The sequence below is a fragment of the Cicer arietinum genome, chromosome 7 (assembly GCF_000331145.2).
Source record: "Cicer arietinum cultivar CDC Frontier isolate Library 1 chromosome 7, Cicar.CDCFrontier_v2.0, whole genome shotgun sequence".
Taxonomy (NCBI): domain Eukaryota; kingdom Viridiplantae; phylum Streptophyta; class Magnoliopsida; order Fabales; family Fabaceae; genus Cicer; species Cicer arietinum.
In genome coordinates, this window is record NC_021166.2 from 38,082,008 (window position 1) to 38,104,018 (window position 22,011).

Sequence of the window (22,011 nt, forward strand, 5' to 3'; positions counted from 1 at the left end):
CGAGACATTAAGAGATTCCCCCTTCTTAACGCCCAGTTAACTTAAACGATTTTTCTTTAAAACAAAATATTAAGTAACCGAGACATTAAGAGATTCCCCATTCTTAATTCTCATTTAACTTAACGATTTTCAAGACAGAACATTCAGTAAATAAGTCATTAAGAGATTCCCCATTCTTAATTCTCATTTAACTTAACGATTTTCAAGACAGAACATTCAGTAAATAAGTCATTAAGAGATTCCCCATTCTTAATACTCATTTACTGAAACGATTTTCAAAAACGAACATTAAGTAACCGAGACATTAAGAGATTCCCCATTCTTAATACTCATTTACTGAAACGATTTTCAAAAACGAACATTAAGTAACCGAGACATTAAGAGATTCCCCATTCTTAACGCCCAGTTAACTTAAACGATTTTTCTTTAAAACAAAATATTAAGTAACCGAGACATTAAGAGATTCCCCATTCTTAATACTCATTTACTGAAACGATTTTCAAAAACGAACATTAAGTAACCGAGACATTAAGAGATTCCCCATTCTTAACGCCCAGTTAACTTAAACAATTTTCCAAACAAAATAATAAGTAACCGAGACATTAAGAGATTCCCCCTCCTTAACGTCCAGTTAACTTAAACGGTTTTCAAAACAAAATGTTAAGTAACCGAGACATTAAGAGATTCCCCATTCTTAACGCCCAGTTAACTTAAACGATTTTTCTTTAAAACAAAATATTAAGTAACCGAGACATTAAGAGATTCCCCATTCTTAACGCCCAGTTAACTTAAACGATTTTTCTTTAAAACAAAATATTAAGTAACCGAGACATTAAGAGATTCCCCATTCTTAACGCCCAGTTAACTTAAACGATTTTTCTTTAAAACAAAATATTAAGTAACCGAGACATTAAGAGATTCCCCATTCTTAACGCCCAGTTAACTTAAACGATTTTTCTTTAAAACAAAATATTAAGTAACCGAGACATTAAGAGATTCCCCCTCCTTAACGTCCAGTTAACTTAAACGGTTTTCAAAACAAAATATTAAGTAACCGAGACATTAAGAGATTCCCCATTCTTAACGCCCAGTTAACTTAAACGATTTTTCTTTAAAACAAAATATTAAGTAACCGAGACATTAAGAGATTCCCCATTCTTAACGCCCAGTTAACTTAAACGATTTTTCACAAACAAACGCACATTAAGTAAACGAGACATTAAGAGATTCCCCATTCTTAATACTCATTTAACTTAATGGTTTTCAAATTTCACACAACACAAACTCAACAAATTCTCACATCAAAACATATCAATTCATTTATTCACAAATCCAACCATACACATATCAAATTTCATCAATATCAATTAAGAGCATGTCAAAAACAACGAACACAAATCGACACAATCCACTACTCAAAACACACAAGTTTCATTTACCCAAAATCTTACACAATGACTTCAAATTCATTTACCACGAAACATTCATCATTATAAACAAAACCTAACTCTAAGGTTTTACCCATAACGCACTAGTTTCGTTTTTCCCCAAATCGATACATTTAACCCTAACAAATTCCTTCCCACACAACCACAGATAAGTCCCTAATGCAAACTAGAAGTTTGGAAGGAGCCCTTACCTCAACGTTAGCTTTAACGTGCGTTTCCGGTACCGCGAGTAATTCCGGTAAAATCTCCGCTCGCAACGCCGCTTCCAAATTAGTTCACTAGCACCGTAGCGTGGTGGTGAGCAACTTTCCCTTCTATCTCTTCGAGAAATGAGGTTTGGATCTAGAAGAAACGGAGGGGTTTGTGTTTGGATCTCAAAACCGTTTTTCTTCGTTTTCGAATCAAAGAGGAAGAGTGAAGTTGTGAAAACCTTGATCTAACTCTCACCCAACCTTGGGTTACTAGTTTTGAAGAAAAGAAAGCGACGAAACTGAAAATGGGAGGAAGGAGAAAAATGGGTCACGGTTAGAGGAAGAAGATGAAGTTTGAAATTTTCCTTCCTTTCTTTTTCTTTCCTTTCTTTTTCCTTTCTTCCTTTTTCCTTCCTTCCTTTATATATTATTTTCTTTTCCTTTTCCTTCCTTCTAGTCTTCCTTTCTTTTTCCCCCCAAACAAACACATATAAATATAAAAAATATAACTTAACAAATATCTCAAAATCTAGATCTTTGTTAAATTACCGTTTCACCCGAAACGCCTTAAATTCTCCGTAAAGGATTTATCGCAGTTAAATTCAATTTATTTATCGACGAGAAATTTTAATTGGCATCAAAATATCTTTTTGATTATAAAACTCCAAAATATTATTAACTTTGGCTTAAAAGCCTCCGAACCAAAATCCAAAATACACCAAAAATACTTAAATGGTACTTTAAAATTATGGGTCTTACAAAATTCTTCGTAAACGATTCACCGCAGTTAATTTAATTTATTTATCGACGAGTAATTCTAATAGGCATCAAAATATCATTTTGATCATATAAACTCCAAAATATTATTATCTTTGGCTAAAAAGCTTCCGAGCCAAAATCCAAAATACACAAAAATACACTTTAAAATTATGGGTCTTACATAAGCTGAAGTCAATCTTAGTTTCCTTCCCAACGCTTCATGCAATGCTCCCCAAAAGTGCGATGTGATCTTTGGGTCACGGTCTGATACAATACTCGATGGTACTCCGTGTAATCTCACAATCTCAACAATGTAGATCTCAGTTAGCTTGTCTACCTTATAAGTTGTCTTTACTGGTAAAAAGTGTGCATATATAAAATCATTCTTTCTCCTTGTTTTCGGCAAGCCAGTTATAAAATTCATGGAAATGTTGTCCCACTTTCATTCATGTATATCTAAAGGTTGCAACATTCCCGTAGGTCGCTGATGTTCCACATTCGCTTTCTGACAAGTTAAACAAGTTGATACATACTCTGCTACATGTCTTTTCATTCCTGGCCACCAATAATTTTGTCTCAAATCCTTATACATCTTTGTTGCTCCAGGATGAATACTCAATTTACTCTTATGAGCCTCTTCTAAAATTGTCTTCCTCATGTCCGTAATTTCTGGTACACAAATCCTACCATTACATCTCAAAATATTATCTGGTCCAATCTTAAACTCAATTGTCTTCCCTTGCATTATTAAGTTCCTTTTCTCTTGAATTAAGTTGTCATCTTGAGAATTCACAATGTCTTCAAATAGTCCACTCGAGATCTTAACCATTTCGAATTTCAAAATTTCTGGTGCAAACTCTACGTTCAAGTGTAGGTCTCTAAAAGCTTCCCACAACTTTTGTTGTATAGCCATCACTGTTGAAGACACCAATACACTTCTTCTACTCAACGCATCAGCCACTACATTGGCCTTCCCAGGGTGGTACTGCAGTGTGAAATCAAAATCCTTGAGAGTCTCCATCCATCGTCTCTGACGCATGTTCCATTCCTTCTGATCAAACAAATATTTCAAACTTGTATGGTCATTGAACACTGTGAACGTGCATCTATATAAATAGTGCCTCCAGATCTTCAATGCAAAAACTATAGCATCAAGCTCCAAGTCATGAGTAGGATAGTTTCTTTCATGAATCTTCAATTGCCTTGAGGCGTAAGCTACTGCTTTCTTGTGGTGCATCAGAACATATCCCAAACCTTGGTGAGACGCTTCACAATAAACTTCATATGGTTCTTCTGATTGCAGTAATACCAATACTGGTGAGGTTGTCAACTTTTTCTTTAGTAACTGAAAATTTTCCTCACATTTCTCTGTCCATGCGAACGGTTGATCTTTTCTGGAAAGTTGTGTCAATGGAGCTACAATCTTAACAAAACCTTCAATAAACCTCATGTAGTACCCTACCAGTCCTACGAAACTTCGTATGTCAGTGACAGTCTGAGTCTGTTTCCAAGCAAGAACCGCCTCAATCTTAGCCGGATCCACAACGATTCCTTCCTTGGTTATCACATGTCCTAAGAAATTCACTTCTTCTAGCCAAAACTCAGTCTTTGATAGGTTGGCATACAATTGCTTCTCGCGTAAAATTTCAAGAACTTGGCGCAAATGTTCTGCATGTTCTTCCTTAGTCCTTGAATAAACTAATGTATCATCAATGAACACCACAACAAATTTATTTAGGAATGGACTAAAGATTTTGTTCATGTAGTCCATAAAAATTGTTGGTGCATTGGTAACTCCAAACGGCATAACAAGATATTCATAATGTCCATAACGAGTTCTGAAAGTAGTTTTCTGAATATCTCATTCCCTTACTCAAATCTGATGGTAACCCGACTTCAAGTCAATCTTCGAAAATACCGGGGCTCCTCTCAACTGGTCCATCAAATCATCGATGCATGGCAAAGGATAACGATTCTTAATAGTTGCCTTATTAAGATGTCTATAGTCCACACATAAGCGCGAGCTTCCGTCCTTCTTCTTAACTAGCAACACCAGAGCTCCCCATGGTGGTACACTTGGCCTAATAAATTTCTTCTCTAACAAATCTTCAATTTGGCCTTTGAGTTCATTTAATTCCAATGGCGACATTCGATACGGTGCAATTGAAATAGGTCCAGTTCCTGGGTGCAAATCAATGAAAAATTCCACTTCTCTTAGCGGTGGCAATTCTGGAATTTCTGCTGGAAATACGTCCCAATACTCATTGACATGTATCACATCCTCTATGTTCACATTTATCTTTGCCCCCACATTAGCCAAAGACAAAAACTCACGAGTTCCTTCACTTAGGACACTCCGAGTTTGTTAGCAGCTAGATACTTAACAACTCCTGGTTCAGGGAAAAGAACCAGTTTGCGAGCATTATCCAATACCACATAATGATACGACATCCAATCCATACCGACAATGACCTCGAGTGATTGTAGAGGTAAACAAATCAAATTAACCAAGAAATCCTTCTTCTGAATAGTTATTTGACAATGTAAACACGCATAATTTGTTGTCAAAGTCTTAGCAGATGTGGAAACAACCAAATCAAAAGGCAAAGCAGACACAGATTACTTCAAACAATTCACGAAATCCATAGCAATGAAGGAATGGGTTGCCCTCGAATCAAAAAGTGCAGTTAGAGTGTTACCTATAATCTCAATCACGTTGAATCAGATTGCTAGATGGATTTTCAGCTTCAGCACTCATGCAATAAACGCGTCCTCTAGCAATAGGACAAGTAGCCCTAGTTACATTCACCACTAGTTCCACCTTCGGAGCCGTGTAATCCCTTGCAATGTGCCTTGGCCTCTGGCAATTGTGGCAAGTAAGTCCCTTAGAGGTACAAACATTAGCATAATGTCCCTCTTCCCCACATCGGAAACATCGATTCCCTTGTCCCAACTGTCTTCTGAAATTTGGGTTCCTTGGGCTATTCTGCCCCCCTGTTGTTATTATGTGGTCGACTATAAGGTTTTGCAACTTGATTTCCCTTGTTCTGATAATTCACCAGACTAGGCCCTTCTGAATTAAAATTCCCTTCTCGGCTAGCCCTCTTATTTTTCATATGCTCCACTTCTCTACATTTTTCCCCAAGCACTTGGAAACTTTGAATTCCCAAGGGTAAGATAAAGTCTTGAATCTCATACTTTAATCCGTCTTGGAAATGATGACACATGAATGGTTCATCAATCTCTTCATGGAAAAACCTGAAATGCCTCGACAACGATTCAAACTTAGCGGCATATTCACCCAATTTAGTCTTGGTACTAATCGGGAAGTATTTGTCTAAAAACTTCCTCTTGAATGATTCTCGGTTCACCTCCTCATGAGCTGATCCCATCAACAACCTTGCACTCCTCCACCAGTACTCAGCATCCCCTAATAGCATATTAGTGGTATAGGTGACCTTCACTCCTGCCTAATAGTTAATCATCTCGAAGATCTTTTCCACTTCTTGGATCCATTGATCCGCTTTCTCTGAATTCTCATCACCCTTAAACTTGGGAGGATTGTAACGGCGAAAGTCTTCCAATCCTCTTGACTCAGCAGCACGAATTTCTCTTCCCTTCTTTTCTAGATCCCGTAGAGTCTTGGCAGCAGTTTATGCAGCAACAGAAGCAGCCATGTTATTCATAGCTTCCGCCATTTGATCATCCCTATTAACGTCGGCTCTTGGAGCGTCATTCCTTCTTGGCGGCATGGTTTTCCTATAAGACCATCATTAAGAAGAGTCTTAACACCACTTCAAAAAATTCCAAAACTAACTTCCGACTACATCAACACTTAAAAACTATATCGAATCTGACAACTCAAACAACTTAACTAGACACATGATCAGATAATGACTCCCAACCTACATGTTGACCTACAATCTATAACCAAAAGCTCCACAACCCCAAAGAAATCCAAACCAAAGCTCTGATACCACAATTGTAACACCCCGATTTGTAACAGCGCGAGTGTATTTTTTTTTCTTAACACATTCATAAAAACAAAGAAATAAAGAAGGAAATACTTTTGGATAAATATTCAAGTCGTAACACAAGGACAAAAGTCAACCACATTTACAAGCAGTGGCAATAGTTTGAAATAAAAATCCAAAGTATTTGAAACAGCAAAATGCACCGGGGCTATGAGACCTATTAGACATAGCTCATACCCTTGGGGTATTCTTGGCAGACACTTGTACAATAGCACTGCCCAAGAATCATAACTTCCGCACGTCACATCAAAAAGTGGTACATGGACCAATCAAAATAAAATTCTAGCTGACAATATTGGTATAGGTACAATCTTCCAACATACAGTAAATACATCAACAAATCAAAGACAGCATGCAAGGGTTTCCATATGTTAAACATGCATAATCAAAGTTGAACAATGAAGTTTTAAACAAAACTGCACTATATTATTCGAATACGGCATCTCTGTATTCGAACACAAGGTTGTTTCAAAAGTCAGTAGCAAAAACAACATGCTTGTATTCGACTACAAGGTTGTGTATTTGACTACACATAAGTCAGTAGCCAAATCAGGATGCTTGTATTCGACTACAACCTTAGTGTATTCGACTACGCAGCTTTTTCACAAGTCAGTAGCTAAATCAGGATGCTTGTATTCGACTACAAGCTCAGTGTATTCGACTACCACATCAGAAAAATGCAGAATTCAGTTTTTAAACGTTTCAAAAAGGTTTCGCAATCAATCCACACTTAGCACAAATCCAAACAATCACACTTAGAAATTATGGCACAATCACAACAACAATTTGAGTTTACACACGCAATCATAACCTTGAATCAAACATGACTCGCGAGGTTTCGCAATCAATCAACACTTGCACACAAATCCAAACAATCACACTTAGAAATTATGGCACAATCACAACAACAATTTGAGTTTACACACGCAATCATAACCTTGAATCAAACATGACTCGCGAGGTTTCGCAATCAATCAACACTTGCACACAAATCCAAACAATCACACTTAGAAATTATGGCACAATCACAACAACAATTTGAGTTTACACACGCAATCATAACATTAAATCAAGCATGACTCGCGTGCCAAGCACCCTAATGCAACGCATATATGCCAAAATGCATGGACTCGGAATTCCAATCAAAACCCTCCTCGAAGGACCGTAAATCATAATTGTAACGCCTATCATAGGCCGAAGTACTATTTACCGAGGTGCCACCTATCACGGGTCAGCACGATTTACCAGAAATGTGTAGTCTATTGCAGACCTTACACGATGCGACAATCCCTGCAAGGATAAGATGAACCAACAAATCACATGGCATCATCTCGTGACCCATCCGGTCACCACTATCACCATGGCCCATTTGGTTGCCATGTACAATGAAATGCATGATCATACTCTAACTCTATCCATGACAATCATTAAGTAAATGCAGATATTAAAAGATTCCCCATATTTAATACTCATTTAACTCTAACGATTTTCACGACAATCATTAAGTAAATGCAAATATTAAAAGATTCCTCATTTTTAATACTCATTTAACTCTAACGATTTTCAAATTCCACACACAGCATACTCAAACATTTATTTTCCACCACACACATAAAATTTAATCCACAATTTACATTAAATTCGATCAATTCAAAAACCACAAAATCTACACCAAGTTCAATCATCAATCACCACAAATTTCCACAAAACTCACCACTGCTGAGTTTTCATGTTTCAAGCTAATATATACACTTTTTACATTCTCACCACCACGCCGGCAACCGTCTCACATCATACTCACTGTCGTCTCCTCTGTGAGTCTTTCTCCGCAAATTCTAAATATCTCTTACTCTAAAATTCTAATTATTTATCTGTTCTTGCATTGCTTCAAATCTTGTTTTCAACTCAATTTTATGACACAAAAAGAAAGCATATATAAATTTTTTTGTTATTATTATGCATGTCAGTGTTGAAATTGAGGAATAGTGTTTCACCTTGTGTTGCAGAAGCCATAACCATAACCACCTTCCAGCATTATATTCAAAATCCAAAACCCTAGCATCCACAACATTTTCTCTCTCTTCTCCTTAATGACCCTTTTCACTACAAATCTCTTCTACAACTTCACTCTCAAATCATCACTTCACTTTTCCACCATTACCCTCTTCACAATAACCCCACTTCTTTACTACTCTTCAATAACCTCATTCGTTCTTACTCTCTCTCTTGTTTCACCTTGTGTTGCAGAAGCCATAACCATAACCACCTTCCAGCATTATATTCAAAATCCAAAACCCTAGCATCCACAACATTTTCTCTCTCTTCTCCTTAATGACCCTTTTCACTACCAATCTCTTTAGCAACTTCACTCTCAAATCATCACTTCTTCACTTTTCCACCATTACCCTCTTCACAATAACCCCACTTCTTTACTACTCTTCAATAACCTCATTCGTTCTTACTCTCTCTCTTTTTTCCCTCATCAATCCCTTCAATCCTTTGTTTTCACTCTCAACTCCCTCACACACTCTTTTCTTTACTACTCTTCAATAACCTTATTCGTTCTTACTCTCTCTCCTCTTTCCCTCATCAATCCCTTCAATTCTTTGTTTACACTGTCAATTCTCTCACACATTCTCTTTCTCTTGATTCATTGACCTTCACTTTTCTCTCCCATGCTTGTGCTAATTCTCAATCAATCCATTTTGGCTTTCACCTCCATGCCATTGTTTTCAAGCTTGCTTTTCACTCCCATGTTTATGTTCAAACTGGGTTGCTTTGAATGTACTCTACTTGGGGACTTTTGGTTTCAGCAGCCCAGGTGTTTGGTGAAATGCCACAAAGAAATATTGTCTCTTGGAATGTTTTAATCAATGGTTTGATTGAATGGGGTCAGCTTGCTCGGTGTATGATCAGATGTTGGTTCGGAGGGTGGTCTCGTGGACTCGTTTTATTGATGGATATTAGAAAAATGTTTGAGGTTGATGGTATAGAGCCTAATGAAGTTACCCTTTTGGCCATTTTTCCTGCTATTTCCAATCTTGGGTATCTCATAATGTGTCAGTCTATTCATGTCTATGTATAGAAGAGAGGGTTCAATGCGGTTGATATGAGGATTGTGAATGTGTTGATTGATTTGTATGCTAAGTGTGGATGTATAGAGAGTGCAAGTAGATTCTTTTAGGAGATGCCTAATTGGAGGAAGAATTTGGTGTCGTGGAATTTGGTTATATCTGGTTTTGCTATGTTTGGGATGGTGAGGGAGGCTGTGGAGAATTTCGCAAGAATGGAGAAGGCTGGCGTGTGGCCGAACTACATAGTGTTTCTCAATGTTTTGAGTGCTTGTAGTCACGGTGGATTGGTTGAGGAGGGGCTCGAGTTTTTTGGTAAAATGGTGAATGATTATGGACTTGTGCTGGATGTCAAGCACTATGGTTGTGTGATAGATATGCTTGGGAGAGCAGGGAGGTTAGAAGAAGCTGAGAAGGTTGCTATGCAGGTTCCCCATGAGGTTGCAACTGATGTTATTTGGAGGATGCTTCTTGGTGCTTGTAGTGTTCATAACAATGTTGAAATTGGTCAAAGGGTGCTTGTAGGATGCTTACTTTTGTTATCAGTTTTGCAAAATGTACATCAGTATGGTTGATTTGGTGGATAGTTTAATTACGATGTCCTTTGAATTGAGTAGAAATTCTTTGTGCATAATTTGTTGTAAACGTCAAGGTTGCTTGAGATGGAGATGTATAAGTTTTGATCACATTTTCTTTAGTGCACTGCGCTTTATTATCACGAAGCCTTCTTATGCTTTGAAACAATGTATGTAATTTGTTTTGAACCTTTTTCAAATAATGGAGAATTTTATTCTTATTCTTTAGTGCATCTTTCTTTTGTACTCTTAATCTCTGCTACTACTTAGATGTCAAGTGTTCAAATTTTTTCCTATCGCTTCCATTTTCTAATAATACATTTGTAGTAATCCATTCTACTAGTTCACTTGTGTTGTGTTCATTTTTATTTTTGGGTTCATACATAACTATATATTGTACGAGTTGTATTAGCATAATATTGCAGCACCCTTTTCTCTTTCTATATCTTTTAACCGGTGGCAATTTTGCGATTAATGATGATTCACATTGCAATCTTTCTCAAACCTCATGATTACAGTTGAATGGTTATGTTGCAATCGAGGGGGATTCTGAACATTAATGATTCTATCAGTAAGACATCTTATCTTTGCTCCTTTTCACTTTTCAGTGTTCACGACCTAGTTCTTCATTGTTCTAGCTGATCTCAATTCTCATTTACGATGACCAAACAACATGCTAATTGGTCTCCGTAGGACAACAATGGAGTGTACTCTTTCTCAAAACACACACATATATACATATATATATGTATATGTATGATGAAATATTTTTGCAATTATTATTATTTTCCAACAATTTAAACATTATTTATAGATCATGTGTTGCAATAGCTGGAGCGGATTACTGTGTGATCGTGGCAGATACGAGGATGTCAACCGGATACAACATCCTCACTCGTGATTACTCCAAAATCTCCCAACTGTACACTTCATATCCTACACAATTGAGTTTTTAATTTTATTTTTCATTTTAAAATTTTGCTAAAAATCAATGGCCTTTTAATTATTACTTCAAATTTTAGAGTTGTATTTGCGGCTCTTCGATTGCTCCATCATCGTAGCACTAGACTACGAACACTTCTTTTCATCGTATGCTTATGTTATTTAAGGACGTCAACTGAGATTTTGGGGGTTGTGCTTTGTTTTTGTAACAGAGCTGAGAAATCTGTGATGGCTTCTTCTGGTTTTCAAGCTGATGTTAAAGCTTTGCAGAAGGTTTTGTCTGCTAGGCATTTGGTGAGTTCAAGAGTCTCAACACTTGTAACTGAAAAATACTATCAGGCTTTCCTTGGTCTCTAATATGACCTCTAGAATAATTAAAGTGTACATAAAGAGGAAGTGTGATACATTGAACTATAGCTCAGAGATCAAAAATGGAAATGTTTCCACTATGTAACGAACTGCTGAGTTGGCAATAGGGTGTGTAATTCAGCTGAAGGGGATATATATGATATGGGAGAGGGATTTAGAGGAAGGTTGTATTTACAGTCAGGTGTGTTTCGGTACCCAGGACCTGATTATTACCTTGATACAGTGATAGTATCTTCAGTGCTCCATCTTACTCATTTCCTACATATCAATTGGTATATCCTTTCGGTTACAATATTTTAGTGATTTTTGTTTACTCATTTCTTGGTACCTACCATTATTTTCATTGTTTTTTGAAAAAAGAGCTTAATTGTTATGCACTCACGATGTAAAATAGTTTTACACAACCCTTCATTTTTCCATATAAACATATTTTATAACCGATTTCTTAAAAATAACCACCACATCCTTCCATCTTACTGGACGTTAGTGTAAAATTTGTTTATACTGCATTACCTATTTTCTCTTTGAAAAATTACTTTACAATATAATGCATATCTGAATTAGTTCAATGTGCATCGTTAAGATCCATGAATTATTGAATATAAAATGTTTTTATTAGTGTTGAATGAGAGAATACTGAGGCATAATATTGTGAAACCATGTGATAGAGCAGAGGTAAGATAGAATTAGATGAAGAGAATTATTGTATTAATTGATAAGAAAACAGAAAATGATTCTAGAGCTAATGCTCCTCAGTTAGAGAAAACAATTCTCATATTGCCCAACCTCTAAGGTGTAAAATAAAAACCATCCAACAACCTCCCCACATACTCCTTTTTATTAGTGGAATATTAACTCACTATGCCAGCTAGGCAATCACACTTTTCCTGCATTCCCTTTCTTATTCTTTCTCATATATACTTGCCATTGCTTAGGCCTTATCTCATCTCTATTAACTAAGAAATCCCATTCATCACTTGTGGGACCCAACCCATTCCTATCATCACTCCTACCTTCAACAGTAGCCTTGTCCTCAAGGTGCAAATCAGGGAATTGACCCTTCAGCAGCAATTCCTCTTCCCAATTAGCATCTCCAACATCCATGCCTTCCCATTGAATCAACCATTCTCGCTTATGCTGCCCACCATCAAACTTATCCCTCCATGATAAAACCTTAGCAGGAATAATATCCCCAGTGTTAGACTCCAAACTGCTAGGTAATTGAGTTGTAGCAGTATAATTGCCTACAACTTTCTTCAATAGAGACACATGAAAAGTAGGATGTATTTTAATGTTGTTGGTAATTGTAGCTTGTAAGCAACCTGCCCTATCTTCTTAATGACTTGATAAGGATCAAAAAATATGGGAGCCAATCTTTGATGAATCCTATGCACAACCGGTTGCTGTCGATGAGGACGTAATTTGAGGAAAACCTAATCACCAACCTTAAATTGAACTACCTTGTGTTTCTTATCGGTTTGGTATTTCATGTACTCTTGAGCTTTGAGTAAATTAGCTTTCAGTTGACGCAAAGCTTCATCCTGTCTCTTAACTCCTGGGCTACAGCTTCTATTTTCGTTTCTCCCTCCAAAAAATGCACCAAAACTGGAGGTCTCCTACCATAACAACCTCAAAAGAGGTAAACCCTGTAGAGACATGGAATGTGGCATTATACCATAGTTCTGCCCACGGAATCCAATGTGCCCATGTCTTAGGTTGATCTGCAATAAAACAACGTAGATAGGCCTTTAAACAGCAGTTAATCACTTTTGTTTGGCCATTCATAGAGTAGAGGTAAGATATAATTAGATGAAGAGAATTATTGTATTAATTGATAAGAAAACAGAAAATGATTCCAGAGCTAATGCTCCTCTGTTACAGAAAACAATTCTCATACTGCCCAACCTCTCAGGTGTAACTAAAAAATAAATAAAAACCATCCAACTACCTCCCCACACACTCCTATTTATTAGTGGAATATTAACTCACTATGCCAGCTAGGCAATCACACTTTTCCTGCATTCCCTTTCTTATTCTTTCTCACATATACTCGCTATTGCTTAGGCCTGACCTCATCTCTATTAACTAAGAGATCCCCCTCATCACTTGTGGGACCCAACCCATTCCTATCACCGTGTGTTTCAACTTCACTTGGAGTTGGTTTTATACAGGCTCAAGGTAATAATTACAAAATAAGTATAGGAGATATTATTCCTATTTACATGATATGATACAACATGTCATGCCTATACAATAATCTTATACAATAAATATAAAGATCGTAACATATTTTTCAACAATTAGGATGATGTGCTGGATTGAAGTTTCTAGTCTTTTAGCAATGTATATCACCTTATCATGTTAGATGGTTATAAATCAGGGGAAACTGTGGTGCTGGATTCATAAATTGTTTTGTACATTATGTGGCTCTCTTGTTTTTACTTTACCATCACAATAAATGGAAGTTTCTGGTAGAACCGACATCATATCATCTTTTGATTCATGCAGACATATTAGCATCAACACAACAAGCAAATGAGTTGCCCTGCTATGGCTCAGTTGCTTTCAAACACACTTTATTACAAACGCTTCTTTCCTTACTATGCTTTCAATGTCTTGGGTGGCCTCGACAGTGAAGGTGCATGCACTATTTCTAGCTTTCTATTTTTATCAATGTCCCAACTTGTATTTGCTCACTGCTCCTTCGACCTGCAATAGGAAAGGGATGTGTCTTCACATATGATGCTGTTGGTTCCTACGAGAGGGTGGGATATAGCTCTCAGGGTTCTGGATCCACACTCATTATGCCTTTTCTTGATAACCAACTCAACTCCCCTAGTCCTCTTCTCTTACCTGCCAAGGTGAAGTTTCTTAAAGGTTTAAATGTTTTTAGTCTGTGCAAAGATACTACTTTTGTTTTTGTCTCTGTAATATGAAAAAATTGTTTGATTTTTAGTCCCTCCAATACAGGCTACATAAGAACTAGGAACTAATTCCAATATGAACAAATTTTGCAGAGACTAAGAGCATCTCCAACGGTAGCCAAAATGAGTTTGTCCGCCAGATGTAATTACGTAACCTTCAGTTTTTGGCGAGTTCACTGTTGGAGATGTGTCAAACTGTCGTTCTCTCACGAAGGAACGGTACTTTGATACGGTTATCTTTTTTTATTATTAATTTATGAATAATAATAAATAAATAATTTGTTAGTGGTGGACTCTATCTAACGAACATGTTGGAGTAAAAAATGAATGGGTTATTTCAAGATGATGTGGCACGGTGGACCCCACTTAATGAACCCAACCGTTGGAGATGCTATAAAACAAAACAATAAAAAGTAAAAAGTTGTGTATTTGCAAAGGATAAAATAACAAAAAAAAACATTTACAAGGATTAAAATCAAAAAGTGGTATATTTGCGGTGATAAAAAACATGTTTAAAGTGTTGTTTAATTAGTGCTTTGCTTGAAATATTTGACTCTTCAAATTTTGTTTGATCACTACCTGTTTTGGCAAATTTCCACCATGGTGTTATGACATGGTAGATTCTTCGGGAGACACCATAGGCCACAATGTCTATAATATCTGCCATACTCAAACACGATTTATTGCAGGATGCTGTTACTCCATTATCTGAAACAGAAGCAGTAGATTTGGTCAAAACTGTTTTTGCATCTGCAACTGAGAGAGATATATACACGGTAAGCTTTTTAAGTAAATCGCCATTTTGTTCGTCGAAAATTGTAAGAGCCTAGCAATTTGGTCCCTCTATTTCTTTAGTAAATATCTATCAAAATCACTAAAAGACCTACGTATTGGCTTGAGTAGTCTCTTGCTGCACAAAGACAGACATAAAACCTTTAAAATTGTGCTGATAAATTTGAAAATAGGAATATATTAATTGACATTGTTCAATTTAAAGGACTAAATTGTTATTTCTTAAATTTAAGGGACTAATTAATTGATCCTTACAGTTTTATGGACTGAAATATTGTTTTACTCGAATGTATTTTACATACCTTATTGTCATTTGACATTATGATAAACTTTTGACTTACTGTGGATTTATGTTCTTGTAGGGAGATAACCTTGAAATTGTCATCCTAAATGCTAGTGGCATTCGTCGTGAATACATTGACTTAAGGAAAGACTGAAGCTTTTACACAGAAATTATTTTGTTCTTGCAAGAATGGGATTGAGAATGTTTGAAATGGTCCTAGAATTCTTAATGTGGTACCGTATTTTCCCATGAAGTGAAACTAAGAAATGTGTTTCTAGTGAGAAACCATTTTGAAACTGTGCTTTGACTTTACATATTATACGTTACATTGGATGTTATCCGAGCATTTTTCTCAACTTTATTGAATGTGTTAAAAAATGGTGGCCTATAAAATTTGGTTATTGTATCTTAAAATAATTAATATAAGCTTTTGTCAATAGTGTTTAATTAGGGATGGTAAAGGATAAAATGTCACTGTGATCCAGGGTATAACAGTAATTGTGTCCAAATCATATTTATTTTATAAAGTACATCTTTAACTCTTTTATTCAATATCCCTTTTTTTGAAAAAAAATCTAAAATACTTCACTTTTCAAATTATATACAAAACATCTAACTTTTCATCCATTCACAAATCAATTCTCCAATCAGCGATTTCAGAATACATTTTTGTAGAGGGTAACTTTTGAAATTTTCTTTTTTATTTGTTAAGAAGGGATCCTGTGAAAAGGATGGGACTTCCTCGTTAGTTTTTATTTCTTTCTATTATAAATAATTAGTAATTAATTTTTATTAAAAAATATACTAAGATAATAATTAATAGAATTATTAATAGAAATTGTAAAAAGAATAATTTATGAAAAAAGTTAATATTCTCTTTGTCTTGTAATAATCGGCGAATTTACAAGAAAAATTGTCTTAAAATAATTGTAACTTTTAGTTTGCAATGCAACTTTAATTTTTTTTTCATCTAATTTTTTATCAATTATATCATCTAATTAATATTGTATACGTCGCTCTCAATTTATTATTATTATTTAATTTTCATTTATAAAAAGATACCCAAAAAAATCGTAAGAATATCCTATATCAAAATCACTAAAATCGTAATACATATTTAAATTCATGTAAATTGAGAAGATAATAAAATGGAACAAATCAAATATTAAAACTACAATTATATATATATTGGATCAAACACTTATTATATCAATCATTGAATTATTTATAAACAGTTAATATTATTTGCTTTATTATCCAAAGTGAGAAATTAAAATCATCAATCTAAATAATTAGTTGCCACAATGTGCTCAAGTTTTGCATTGAGGAGGTTTTTTATTATGTGGAGAAAGTTGGTGGCGTCTTCGCATAGAATTTTGTTCTTGCTCTTCATGTTTGGTTGGTCTTATTATGGTGTAGGATTGTTGGTCAAGTTTTTAACTGTCGAACATGGGGTGCTGAAGAACTAGAACCACCTCGCGTGCGAGCGATGTCTAATCCAATTAGCTATTTATTATATATGACTTGCCAAATGGTGGCAAAACATTATAAAAATTATAGCAAAAAATTTTTTAAGACATTTTTTAATAACTCATTTTTATATGTTGAATTTTGTATAAAATCTACTAAATTTGGTGGAGTCTATATAAACTATTAGGTCTTATGAATTTTAACTAATAAAAAATAATATGGTTCTTAAACTCTACTTCAACTTAAAAATATTAATATTGTTAAGTGGGACGTTTTGTCTTTGATTCGAACACATGTAAATTAATTTTTGTAGAATTTACCATTTTTATTATTTATTTAAAAAAAATAGTAAAAAAATTCACATATAACTATTAAGTTTTGAGTTTAAATGCATGACATAGTATATAACCTAACAATATCGGAGATCTTATAAATATTGACTCCATCATCATGAAATTACAGGAATTAAAAGGATAATAATATAGAATCAAATTTGTCAAAAACTTATTTTGTTTTTCTCAATGAATCTTTATTTTTGTGAAAAAATTTCAAGTGTACCTTTAATTGAGAGAATTAATTCATCTTTCCATTATAGTATGTGTTGTTTGTTACAATAAGATGTAAAATAACTAATAGATAAAAATACATCTCTAGTTCTTTAAGTTTAGTTTAATTTTTGTTTAAGTCATTTAAGTTTTTTTTTTTTTTTTTTTTATATAATTTGGTCTTTTAACTTACATTCGTTTATACCATCGGTCTTTAAAACATATAAAATTACACGTGCATTCCTTTAAAAGTTTGAAAATTTTATATAATTACTGTCATTAAATTATCTAATCGAAACATAGCAACAAGTTGATTGTCTAAATTACTTTGCACGTAAAGAAAGTTAAAGATATTAATTATATAGATAGACTTTTATTACCTTATTTTTGAAACTATATGTAGATTTAAATTGTAGAGAGAAAAAAATATATATCATTTATAAGATTTGATGAATGTGTTTTTTTTTGTGAAGGATTAGTATGAAAAACATATTATTGCAGCATTTGATAATATTTCAAAGAATCCAAAGTTTTCAATTGAACTAATTGTTGTTGAAATTGAGACAAAGAAATAATTATGCAAAAAGAATATAATTTAATTAACTAAATTAAGATAAAATAAACTTTAAAAACCAAAGTGATAATTGACTTAAACTTAAATAATTATATTTTTTTTTGCCTAATTAATAATATTTTAATAAAATAATAATTAATACACATATAAATTTAAAAGAAGATTTATCGACAAAATAAAATATCAAAAGAGTTAATATATATATATATATATATATATATATATATATATATATATATATATATTTAAGGACAAATTATTTTGCAAGTGGCTCTACATTATTTTCCCTTTTTTTTGTTGTGTTTGGTGTAAATCTTTACGCTCTATTATAATGCGGTTGACGTATTTTCTTCTAGTTTTTTATCGCTTTTACAGATTAGTTAGTTTTGTGGGGGACAAATGATAGTGTCTATTGCAAAGGCCATTCTAACCTTATGCGTGTGTATAAATTGGACTCCTCCACTGTTACAGACAACTATGTTTTCTAGGTACCCATTTGTACTGGGGCTCAACTTCGGGAGGCCTTTATTAATGAAAAAAAAGTAGTACAAGGCATGTCTTTTTTGTGAAGCAGTCATACAATATATGTACCAACTATGGATAGTAATTTCAAAGACTATACTTACATATGATAGGGTATTTATAAATCTATATTATAATCTGTTTCAAATTATTGTTAAATTAAAAGAAATTTAATAATAATGAATCTAAAGTTGATAAATTCTTATTAAAAATAATTATTTCAAAAATTATAAATTAAATATACAATATCAATTCCATTAAGAAAATTATTCATAAAATGAAAACTCTCAAATATGAAGTATAGTAAATGTACAGTATGGTATAAGATAATTTGAGTATCATATATTCACACATAAAATTTTACAAATATACTTAAAAAACTTTAATTTAGGATTAGTTTGGATCATGGAAAATATGCATGAAGTTTTAAGTTCAAACCTCATTGCTTCTTCCATTTTATAAAAAAATATCATCTCATTTAAGCCACAAATAAAAGTCAGAAAAATTAATGTTGTAAATAATAAAAAATAAAATTTTAAATGACATGTTCTCCTACATTGATTGTGTGAGCTCAGTAGTCTAATAATAAAAAATTATTACAACAATATTATAATTGGTTATAGTTGCTTAACTGCTAATATGAATTCTGCATAATTAGTTTTAGTCATATGGTATCTTGAGATGCCCATCCTTTCTTCTCCAACTCTTGTCGTAGTGTCTGTAAACAAGCAACATGATTTGCCATCACTTTAGTATGCAATGAAGAATAACAATAGAGAAAGCACATATAAGTGATGGAACTTTACCTTGATTCTTTTTCTATTCACATCAAAATCAAAGTTTCCAAACCTTGATGCCGATCGATACTCCACAACCGAACCCTTACCTGGTGGGAACCAAAACTCAACGTCGTCCACAAACTGTTCACATGGCAAATGGCAATGTTCTTGAAATCATATATAAATGTATTAAACGATTATGATGATGATTGAATTTCATTGATAAGTTTCCTTTTCTTAGATGTAATTTACACACACATACCCCCAAGATTGAGCTTTGATACTCCACACGAATATAGTCTTCTTTCCTTTCAACTACTCGTGGTGTGAATTTGTCTGGTCTTGTTGATTCTATCTGTAAAATTATCCACAACTGGTTTTTCAGCTTCACTTTAATGATTTAACAAGTGCAAATAGCATGCTAATGCTATTACAATATAAAAATAATAATTGTTGAGCGAATATCTAAATTGGTCTCTAAAATTAAGAAATCGACAAAAACGATTTTGAAATTGTAAATTGTTCATTATTTTAGTCTACATTACTTTCTGCAAATAAATACGACTTTTGGTCCTAAATATGAGAGACAGTCAGGTCAACAAAAATTGATGTATCAGCTGAGCGGAAGTATTACTAATTATTGTCTAAAATTGAATACTTAAATCAAATATTGGCTCTAAAAAAGTTATTTATGAATGTCAAATTAGATCTCATAGTTGTTAACTAAAACTCAAAATTCTACACATGTGACTAAAATGACAAAAATTTATAGTTTGAGGAAGGTTTTGTTAATTTCTTAATTTCAGTGAGAAACATGACTACATTCTAAAATCTTAGTTTCACTCGAGTGGTATATAGCCAGACACACATTGCTTGTGCATTATATTTATTACCACTTCTATTAGTTCCTCCAATGCCTCTTCTCTGCTCACAGGACTTTTCCTACCTTCAGGGTTATAGTTCCTGTACAATAATTAAAAAAATTAAATGAAGTGAACCTCTTCTCAATAACATATAATGTCTAAATTATTAAATGACAAAATCACTTCTTTTATCTCCTAAATCTGGTTTAGCAGCCCCTCCTCAAAATGCCATTTTAAAAAATTACTAAAGCAAAAATAAAGACAAAAAAACAAAACAACACATTGGATATATCTATTAAACATCAAGCTAAGCCTGAAATGAAAAACAGAACTTGTAGCTAATTCATATATAAAGTATATTCTTAGAAAACTAAGTTTAAAATAAAGATGAGAAAAAGAAGGAAAAATTACCAAGGAGGAGCATAATGGATGAGATCACTGACATTCTCAGAGGTTGACACACAATTGTTAGTTGCTGGACACAGAGCCAATGCTGCTGAATTTTTCTGAACTCCAAGATATTCAGGCTTCTTTCCACTGCAGGATATGAGATAAAGTCAATTATTTTTATAAACTCTTTTATCCACTCATAACTTGTTAAACAATGATATTAAATCTTGAATGAAAGGTAGAAGGAAAACATGGTGTACCTGAAATTGAAGATGGCGCCAATGGTTGCTAATTCACTGCTCCTCAATATGAGTTCTCTTTAATATAATTAAAAACAACAGTAATTTAAGTATAAGAGAAATAGATTTGAGAAAATGAAATAAATAAATAAATAATTAGGAAGTAGAAACCTTCGATTGATTTGGCTGTCGAGATTTTCCTCCTGCTTCATATGAAGAATACGAGGAAGAGAAAAAGTGTTAATATGACTATTTTTATAGGGTAATTTGAAGTGAAATTTGAGGTTGCAGAATGTTGTTGAAGATGATGAAGCCATTATTAGGTTAGGATAGGAACTTCAATTTCAACTTCAGAGTATCTTAATTGAATTATGGGATTGAAAATGAAAATGCAAAATCTGACCCCAAAAAAGTAATACAAGAATGAATGAAAAAACGTGTGAAATGGGTGAGGGAGTAATTCTCCCTTTCTACATCCATTTTCTTTTTTTAAATAATAAACTCCGCGTATCTTCTCTGTGAACCAACATAGCCTACCTTTGACTTTGTTCTTAAATCTCTATTAACCAAATTTTCTCTCTCATCTAAATAATATTTATTAATTTATTTTAATCATTAATTTTGTTTTAAACTACACTAAACTTATCAAAGTCTTTCAACAATAAAGATATAGAGAATCCAATTCTTTCTTTTTTTTTATCCTCTTATTATAAATATAACAATTTTTATTACTTGATTTTAATCGAGTCAACAATGACGTTCACTTATTTTTTAAAATTTGTACGCATAGACGTGAAATTAATTAAAATAAAATATATATCACGTGATTTTTGTCCAATGATATCATTTGGTCAATAAAATTTATGTTTTATTTTGTGATTTCTTCTTTCCATACACAAAAGTTGTTTATATTTGTGATAGACAAAAGAAATTGCATACTAAAATCTAAATTTTGTTAATCAAATATTATCATTGTCAATGGTCACATGACAATAAAAAAATTATTTTTAATTAAATTTCATGTCTACACATACAGGTTTTTAAAAATGAATCCATATCAGCATTACCTAGTCAAAATCAAAGGGCGCTTGACTTATGCAAAAAGGCATAAAGTTAAAGAACAAAAATTATTTTCAAAATACAAGCCAATATCACATTTTAACCTTTTACTTAAAATACTTATAGCTTTTCATTAACAATGTGTTAAATACAAATAGGAATCTCAATAAACGTATGGAGCG

The 22,011-nt window shown here is 33.5% G+C and overlaps 1 protein-coding gene and 2 pseudogenes across 2 annotated transcripts; 2 read left to right on the forward strand and 1 right to left on the reverse strand.

The window, feature by feature from the left end:
- Positions 1-8,935: 8,935 nt before the first annotated feature.
- Positions 8,936-10,299, forward strand: LOC101493283 (pentatricopeptide repeat-containing protein At1g09220, mitochondrial-like; annotated as a pseudogene).
- Positions 10,300-10,403: 104 nt separating this feature from the next.
- Positions 10,404-15,736, forward strand: LOC101492950 (proteasome subunit beta type-1-like; annotated as a pseudogene).
- A 3,253-nt stretch (positions 15,737-18,989) lies between these two features.
- Positions 18,990-21,284, reverse strand: LOC101492619 (uncharacterized). 2 transcript variants are annotated; one of them, XM_027337690.2, is made up of 7 exons: positions 20,942-21,284; positions 20,792-20,848; positions 20,553-20,678; positions 20,172-20,241; positions 19,541-19,633; positions 19,306-19,445; positions 18,990-19,217 (listed from the first exon to the last, which is right to left on the reverse strand). In XM_027337690.2, the coding sequence occupies exons 1-6, from the start codon at positions 21,085-21,087 to the stop codon at positions 19,323-19,325; spliced, it is 615 nt and encodes a 204-aa protein (XP_027193491.1). In that variant the 5' UTR covers positions 21,088-21,284; the 3' UTR covers positions 18,990-19,217; positions 19,306-19,322. The 2 variants fall into 2 exon arrangements, with proteins under 2 accessions (XP_027193491.1, XP_004513142.1); XM_004513085.4 differs by having other exon boundaries at positions 19,306-19,419; positions 20,942-21,279.
- Between the last annotated feature and the right edge of the window lie 727 nt (positions 21,285-22,011).